The 8,687-nt window shown below is 36.2% G+C and overlaps 1 protein-coding gene and 1 pseudogene across 1 annotated transcript; both read left to right on the top strand.

Moving 5' to 3' along the window:
• The first annotated feature begins 290 nt into the window (after positions 1-290).
• LOC143636809 (uncharacterized) lies at positions 291-1,400 on the top strand (annotated as a pseudogene).
• A 3,562-nt stretch (positions 1,401-4,962) lies between these two features.
• Positions 4,963-6,821, top strand: LOC143636840 (ankyrin repeat-containing protein ITN1-like). The gene is made up of 3 exons (XM_077104332.1): positions 4,963-5,367; positions 5,471-5,880; positions 5,952-6,821. Exons 1-3 carry the CDS (start codon positions 5,007-5,009, stop codon positions 6,753-6,755), a joined length of 1,575 nt encoding a protein of 524 aa, XP_076960447.1. The 5' UTR covers positions 4,963-5,006; the 3' UTR covers positions 6,756-6,821.
• Positions 6,822-8,687: the final 1,866 nt, after the last annotated feature.

The raw sequence follows: 8,687 nt of genomic DNA, 5'->3' as shown, positions 1-8,687 counted from the left end.
TGTCTACGTAAAGCAGCCCGTCGTGGCAATCTTCGATCTGTGAAGCTTTTCCTTTTTAAAGTCATTCCACAAATGTGGATCAATGAAGTGAATGAATTGGGAGAAACCGCACTGTATACGGCTGCTGAAAGAGGGCATCTTGAAGTTGTGAAAGAGCTTTTGAAGTACTCAGGATAAAGAAACACTTACAAGAAGACATATGGGGTGTGATACTTTGCATATAGCTGCTAGTCAAGGACATCATGGTAAATATATTTTATTGGTTTGTATAATCATTTTGTTTATTAAAATATGCCAACATCTTTTTATTGAATCTTATTGCAGACATAGTAAAACTACTACTTGACCATGATGTATCACTATGTCAAACCAGATCACAAGGCAATGTTACTCCACTTATTACTGCAGCTTCAAAAGGACACACTGCTGTTGTTCAAGAACTACTTTCAAAGGACCCGATCTCGTTAACTATTCCCAAACCTGACCTTAGAAAAGCGTTGTATCTATCAGCAAGATCGGGCCATATCGAGACTGAAAGTTTTACTTGAAAAGGACCCACAACTGGCTAGAATGATCGACAAAAAGGGTCAAACTGCATTACACGTGGCGGTCAAAGGGGCTAGCAGTGAGGTGGTTAAGTTGCTACTTTCTATCCCGGATATGAAAGTCAATGCATTAACCAATGACCAAAATACTGCAATCGACATAGCTTACATGCTTCCCCCATCAGAAAAAGCAACCGACATACGAACCTGTTTGGTCTGCCATGGTGTGGTCCGAGCCAACCAGCTGAACCAACCACCAGCCGAGCAAAAAAATGACACCATGACCCAGATCAGACGTGGAGCCCGCAGAATGGCTTACGAGGTTCAAAAACATAACTGTTTGAGAATCTACAGCCACAATGACTCCGTTATTGTGGGGGTGCTATTCGCAGCCGCTGCCTTGTTCTGTGCCTTTGGCATTAGTTATGTAGCTCGCGGTGAGAAGTGTGCTGATGATATGGTGTTTGGAATTTGCTCTCTTATTAACACGGTGCTTTTTTTTCACGGATTTAACGTTTGTGGTGATTCATGTGATGTTGGAGATTAGAGGCGAGGCGAAAGCAAAAGGAAGAAAAGTGGGTGAGGTGGTTATTAAGTTAATGTGGTTAGTTTTTGTGTGCATTTTGGTTGCTTTTATGGCGGCTTCTTATATAGGGGTCGTTCGGGAGATCGATTGGGCCTCCAATTCTGTTACGATGTTTGGTGTCGTTATAGTGTCGGTGGTGCTGGGAATAATGACGTACTATGTGGGAAAATGGGAGAGAGCTCAGTTATCGAAAATGGGGGAGAAGAATATTGCAAAACATTTGGACAAAATCAGAAAGAATGTGGACAAATTCAAGCAGACTGCTCCAAAGAAAGACATATATTAGATTTATGCTACTATAATTTTAAATAATTTGGTTTATGCAACTAAGGTTCTATGCCGCTGCTACTATTTCTTTTTCATTTTAGACTGTTGTTTTGACTTCTTGATTATTTACTATGTTAACGAATTTTGTGTCCTTTGGACATTATAGTTGTGGCTTTCTTACTATTGTTTTCGACCCCTATATGTTTGTGTGGATTCATTGGTTTTAAGTTTCAACCGTGTAATTGTTATCCAACCGTACATACATGGCCAAGCAAGAAGAGAATATATTGGTTTCACTTGTCTGTATTGAGAAGAAGCTGATAGTTATAATGAGTGCTCTCTAGTACCGACACATCAGAGGCTCACAATGGGATGTCAAATGGCATCATATAACCATCCTCACGCTTGGTGGCGTTTTAACCACATACGATTATGACATGTAAGTTTTTAAAGATCATGTTGATTTTTCGATCCTAGTGCACAACGTGGTAATTCATACCATATGACATAACACAAAACCGAAAAAAAGAAAAGTAAAGGAAAAAGGATGTGTTAAGCGTGTGTAATGGATGGAGCTTCCATGTGACGCAATGTTACCATAGGGGATTTATGACTAAAATTGATGTAGTGGATGGAATCTCACCAAATCATTAACTTATTTTTATTATTTTTATTTTTTTATTTAAAATAATTCAAATAAATTTTATTAAATAGAATAAATTAGAAAAACTACATTAAAATTAAAACAAGGTTATGATGGCACAAGTTATTCATTTAACCTAATTTACGAAAATGTTATGATGGCGCAAGTTATATTTCAGGAGAGCTTAACGGTCTAAGAGTTTAATCTTAAAAGAAAATCTTTCGACTTTCTATATTCATTGCTTTGCTCTCCACCTTCATTTGCATTGGTGTATCATTTATTAAAGCTAACTCTCGTATTACACGTTGCAACCGCAAACGCTGAAATATGTTTTTTAGCGATGAAATATATGAAGTCTGATTTGCCAAACTAGCTGATGTTTTGGTTAGATTTCAAAAAATGAAACCCATATAGAACAAATTTAAATATATTGTATCTTTATAATGTATTTCCAATGAAGTTTCACACATTTTTGGTTATATGATATTTTGTTTTATTACTATTTTTTTCTATATGACCCAGCCTGATTCTACCATACCAGAACAGTCAAACCGTGCAATAAAAAATTATATGCCGATTACCTCACCTGAATGACTGAACCGGACTCAAAAAACAAAACATAGGTTTTTTTTTCCTAACGAATTGTGGTTTACATGATTTTGTTATCATCTATCTCTGATTATGAGATGATTACGATATCCTCGAGTTCTATACTTTTTATTATTATTAAACTTGTATAATGTTTACATGCAATCGCTTCATTGTCTTCAAGATTGTGAAAATTTGATGAAAATAACTAATATAATTTTAGAGTTAAGCTATTCTATAAAAAGTAATAAAAATGAGAATGATTAGAAGTCATAATTAATTGTCACATGTTAAGATCACTTGAATGAGAGTTTAAGAAAGTGAGGCACAAGAGGCGGATGAGAATACAAACTCAACAGGTAACTGGTAACCGACCAAAAATGGTTTTAAAATTTTGAATAAGACTACGTGTTGTGGGATAACTAGCAAGTGCTAGTTATAATTATCACACCACGTCACTATCATGTATGATAACTAGTCATCCGTTAATTTAAACATTATGGAATATCTAGCAACCATCATATTTAAATAATAATTAAAGAATACTGGTAAAGTGGGTGAGAGACCCACCATTTCGCACAACATCCAAAAAAGAAAAGGGGATGGTGCTGTTACTGGGGGAGGGGGGCACCTAGCCCCACTGACGCCTTCAATGGAATAGCCTCGTGCAGTGTTTTGGGTGCCTTCCATGCCCACATGTCATGATGACGTATCCACAACACACAACCTAAGATTAAAAACTATAATCAATTGACTTGTATAATGACTTGCACATTATAATCCACACCTTGGAATTGAATAAAGTTGTACGTCAAGAAAAATAAACACGTCGTAATGATAAGTTTATTTTTTTAAATGTTATAAAGATGTGAAAGAAATAAGAATTTTAAATAAACTTGTTAAACTACATGAATAAACATGAGAGTGGTATACCTGTAACATTCATTTGAAATATCACATTCTATGTATCGTGGATTGTATTTTTTTTATTAATGGTTATAACTTGTAAGCCTTCAAATTTAAGACACCTTTGACATCAATGTGGTACCAATTTTATACATTTTATATCATTCTTTTAATATTATTACCCTAATTTCCTTATTTCTACATATTTTTTATACACACTTTTTAAAATTTATTTTCATAATAATAATAATAATACCCGAATATAATAATTGTTTAAAGCAAGTCATGTTAAATTTAACTCTTATGGACCTACCGTAACCATTGATGTTGCGTACTTTCTAGCGTTAACTGCTTTACTTTTTCCTCCCTTGTGTTTTCACTTCAAATTCCTATGCGTTCGGTCATAGATGAAGGTACTTTCCTAAAGTAATACACGTAAATCGAAAACCTTAATAATAATTATTGAATTATTGTGTCGGATTTAGGTGACGGAGTACATCATAAAATTAATTTAGGGACACCAAACACACCATTATACATCTCGAAAACCTTAATTTAGAGGTGTCCCTGATAGAACCCTTAATTTAAATTGCATGAAGTATGAACAATCTATCCCATCTATGATCTATCTATAGAACGAAAGTGAGAAATTGACTTTTAATCAAACCTTCTGTGGTCTCTCTCAAAAGTCAAAACTAAAAAAAATAAAAAATAATCATTGCTCCTCCATAACCGATTGCTTCACCGTGTTGAACCAACCAGTTAACCATTCTCGTATCTAGGATTCCTTCCATTCATTCACAACGTCTACTCTAATAGTTTAAAATTCTTGTTGGGTTGCAACTGACTAATAGTTTAAAATATTTTCGAGACTGCTAAAACCTGGCTTCAAAAATACTATAGTTATTATCTAAGTCAGTTTCAGGTATTGTGTATTGCCAATTAAGTTAGTGTACTCTGTTACCAGAGCATTATAATTGGACTTGTTGTTGGGATTTCAACGGCATGCATGGGCGGACCTAGCTATATCTAAGGGTATTGATTTCTCTGTTACCGAGCAACGTTTTGGCTCAGGGGCGTCTCTTTTTGTTTTCTCCGTCTATGTGACAGGTACACAATGCGATCATGAGATGTGTGAAGAGAGTATATGACAAGTTAGAATGTAGAAGATGAGGATTTATTAGACGTAAATTTAATATCTAATCAATTAATCAGTTAGTGTATTTGGGCGCTCATTGTTAAACTGTTTTGTTAATTCATTTTGGAATTAATCAGTTAGTGTATTTGGGGTGTTACACCTAACTCTTAAAATGTGCTTTATTTGTTCTTGCCTTTTGTCAATTACATGACTTCCGGAAGCTTTTGCATCATGTTTAGCTTATCAAACTGAAGGCCCACGTATCGTCTAAACTGTGCACAAAGTCGGTTAATTCCAACCTTAACTTCTTTATCAAATGATCTGCAGATTTCAATGACTCCTTCACCATCTTCTACATCCGCCTCAGTAGTTTCTGAAAAGCAGATTGATCAGGCTGGAAATAAGAAATATGTAAAACAAGTGACACGCGAGCTGCATTTAGCAGCCCAACGAGGTGATCTTGCATATGTGAAGTATACCCTTAATGAAATTGATTCTGATTTTGATGTTGAGGTATCCAAAGTGGTGAATGAAGTGAATGAATTGGGAGAGACCGCACTGTATACAGCTGCTGAAAGAGGGCATCTTGAAGTTGTGAAAGAGCTTTTGAAGTACTCGGATAAAGAAACACTTACGAGAAGAAGCCGTTTGGAGTTTGATACTTTGCATATAGCTGCTAGTCAAGGACACCATGGTGTAAAACTGTAATTCTTTCGAATATATAATTTCCATCTGTTAGTTGAGTTGTTTTATAATGTTTACCTTTACCAACATCTTTTTGCTGACTGAAATTGCAGCCGTAGTGAAACTACTACTTGACCATGACGTATCACTATGCCAAGTCAGATCACAAGGAAACGCAACGCCACTTTTGACTGCAGCTTCAAAAGGACACACTGCTGTTGTTCAAGAGCTACTTTCTAAAGATCCAACCTTATTAGATATCCCCAGATCCAACGGTAAAAACGCATTACATCTGGCCGCAAGATCGGGCCATGTCGAGACTGTCAAAAGTTTGCTTGAAAAGGACCCACACCTGGCTAGAAGAAGTGACAAAAAGGGTCAAACTTCATTACACATGGCAGTCAAAGGGGCAAACAGTGAGGTGGTTAAGTTGTTGCTGGAGGCTGATGCTGCTATTATAATGCTGCCAGATAACTCTGGTCTCACTGCTTTGCACGTTGCAACAGAAAAGAAGAGAGTAGCGGTACATTTTAAAATCAGCATGATCAACTTTTGAATATGATGATCCGTTTTGACCCGGACCTTTATTTGCAGATGGTAAACGAGCTGCTTCGTCTCGATGGTACAAATGTCAATGCACTAACCCGTGACCTCAAAACCGCACTCGACATAGCTGAAGGGCTTTCCCCATCAGACGAATCAATAGAATTACGATCCCTACTGGTCCGATGTGGTGGGGTCCGTGCAAAAGAACCAAACCAACCACGAGACGAGTTGATGAACAACCTGACCCAGATCAAATACGATGTCCATGAAATGGCTAACGAGGTCAGAATACTCCAGCATAAAGTAACCAACAACGACTCCAACTCAGTCACCGTGGCAGTGCTTTTTGCAGCGATCGCCTTTGCCTCTATTTTTACGGTTCCAGGTGGGGACAACGATGATGGGATGGCGGCAGTGGCCTCCAAGACTTCTTTTAAATTTTTTTTCATTTTCAACGCGATTGCTCTTTATACGGCTTTAGCAGTGGTGTTAATTCATACGACGGCTACATTTAGATGTGAGAAAGCCAAAATACTCGTGGTTCAGCATATAAGTAGTAAGTTAATTTGGTTAGCTTCTATGTGCACTTTGGTGGCTTTTATGGCGGCGTCTTACATAGTGGTCGGTCGGAAGTATGAGTGGATGGTGGCTTTGATCACAGTGGTTGGTGTGAGTGTGATGATGGTTGTGTTTGGAACGATGACTTATTATGTGGTTAAGTCGAAGAAAACTCGGTCGATGAAGAGGGAGAAGATTTCAGAAAGCGGAGCAAATTCGTGGAGGGCATCCGAATTTCTTGATTCGGATGTCGAACGAATTTATGCTATTGCAGATGAGAAAAAACATGTATGAAACTCTAACTAGCTGGTGTTGTTTCTCTATTTTACTTGTAATATGGCATGTGCCTGCTGTTAACATAGTTTTAACTTTGGAGTAGTAGTAGTAGTAGTAGCAAATGATGAGTAAGTGTGTGTTTTTAAGAAAATATTGAAAAATCCAAAAGTCTGGAAATCGGGCAATAGGTGACAATGAACATTAGTTTTGTTTTCAAGAAAAAAATTAAGTATCTAAAAACATAACTATTCTTTAAGCAGATTAATATCTTATAATTTCAGAAATATAAACAGGATATTTCAGCTACATACGATTATGATTTATGACATGTAGTTTTTTTATGGTCATGTAACATGACACAATATTGAAGAAAAGAAAAGGAAAAAGGATGTGTTCTATCAAAGGTTTACAAAAACATCAACGTCAACATCAACGTCAGAGTTTATGATCAATATGGTACTCAATCATTAGACCATGTATAGTCATAAAGCTCCACTACCAGGGGTTATGTGTCACGTGGCGCCCAGTCAGAGTTATGGTTTTGTATAAAAACAGGCTGTAGTCATAACTCTCCACATCCAGGCGTTATGCGCCACGTGGCGCCCAGTCACTATTTTTTTTGTTTTTATAATTCATTAAATAATTAAATATAAAATTAAAAAACTACATTAAAAAAAGAAAAATACAATAATAATAATAATAATAATAATAATAATAATAATAAGACTCTCGGGTTGTATTGCTTTTAGAGATTGAACTCTCGGTCGTCTTTGGATAGCTCGTTTATTATTGTTATTATTATTATTATTAATTTCTTCTTCCTGCATTCCATATTTCCATTTCATAAAATAAAGAAAGAAACCCCTTTTCTCTCACTCACTCACTCACTCACTTTGTTAGATACATAGATACAGAGATACACAGCCATGAGCAGCAGCAAAGCTAAATCGAATTGGAAGAAGGTCGCCAGACTCAATGAGCAGCAGCCACTCGATCACTTTTCTTCACCTCCTTCAACACCTCCAAATGGTACTTTCACCTTTAATATATAGGAAATATTTTTTTTTATTCTCCGACGGTCAAAAAGCAACGGTCCGTTTTTGATTAGTGTGCCATTCTCCGCGTTTTGTATACAACGCACAAAAAAAAACTTCAACATAACGCGGGGGGGGGGGGGGGGTGTACCCCCCACGTTTTCCATGTTAAAGCAACCCAAAACGCGCCCAGTACGGGTGGTCTTAGAAACATTCCACAATTTACATGCTATTATATAAGGCCGTATCCAAGAATATAAAAAAATATTCAGGGCCTAAGACATAAAACAACGCGCCCGAATATACATACTTAATAACTCATATAATTTGGATAATTGTAATAACAATAAACCAAACTTAATATAAGCATCAGTTCTATATTCTTTATGCTTTTGTGTTGTTATGCTATTGGCGTATTGGACTATTGTGTTTAAATCATTTAATGATCACTATTTAATCTCAATCAAAGCTCCAATTTGGTGTTTTTAGGTTAGAGGGACATTTTGAACATTTTGCTTCTTCAAAAAGCAAAAAGCATTGGAGCTTTTAGATGCTTTTGGAGGGGCATTTTGGACATTTTGCCTCTCCAAAAAGTAAAAAGCATTTTTAAGAAGCAATCCCAAACACTCCCTTATATGAATACGTAATATTCTGACATATTATTTGTTTTATGATACTACTAGACAAAGAGCTCGGTATAGACTGTATAGTCCGATTTGATATTAGCTATGTTTTAAAACAATTCGCAAAGTAACTGTTCAATTGGGGGTTTGAAGGAAACCATGTCAATTTGAAAAGGTACATTCTTTTCGAGCGAAATCAAACCTATATATGAACACGCCCATAAACATGCTAGTTAGATGTGTGGTTTCATCAAAATTGCTCTTATTATTATAAGGGATTACTCCATAGAATA

The sequence above is a fragment of the Bidens hawaiensis genome, unplaced genomic scaffold (assembly GCF_021521415.1).
Source record: "Bidens hawaiensis isolate Kalapana, Puna unplaced genomic scaffold, B.hawaiensis_p1.1 tig00008064_1, whole genome shotgun sequence".
Classification (NCBI taxonomy): Eukaryota; Viridiplantae; Streptophyta; class Magnoliopsida; order Asterales; family Asteraceae; genus Bidens; species Bidens hawaiensis.
The sequence above is the reverse complement of the archived record's forward strand: the minus strand, read 5'-3'. Positions and strand labels throughout refer to the sequence as shown.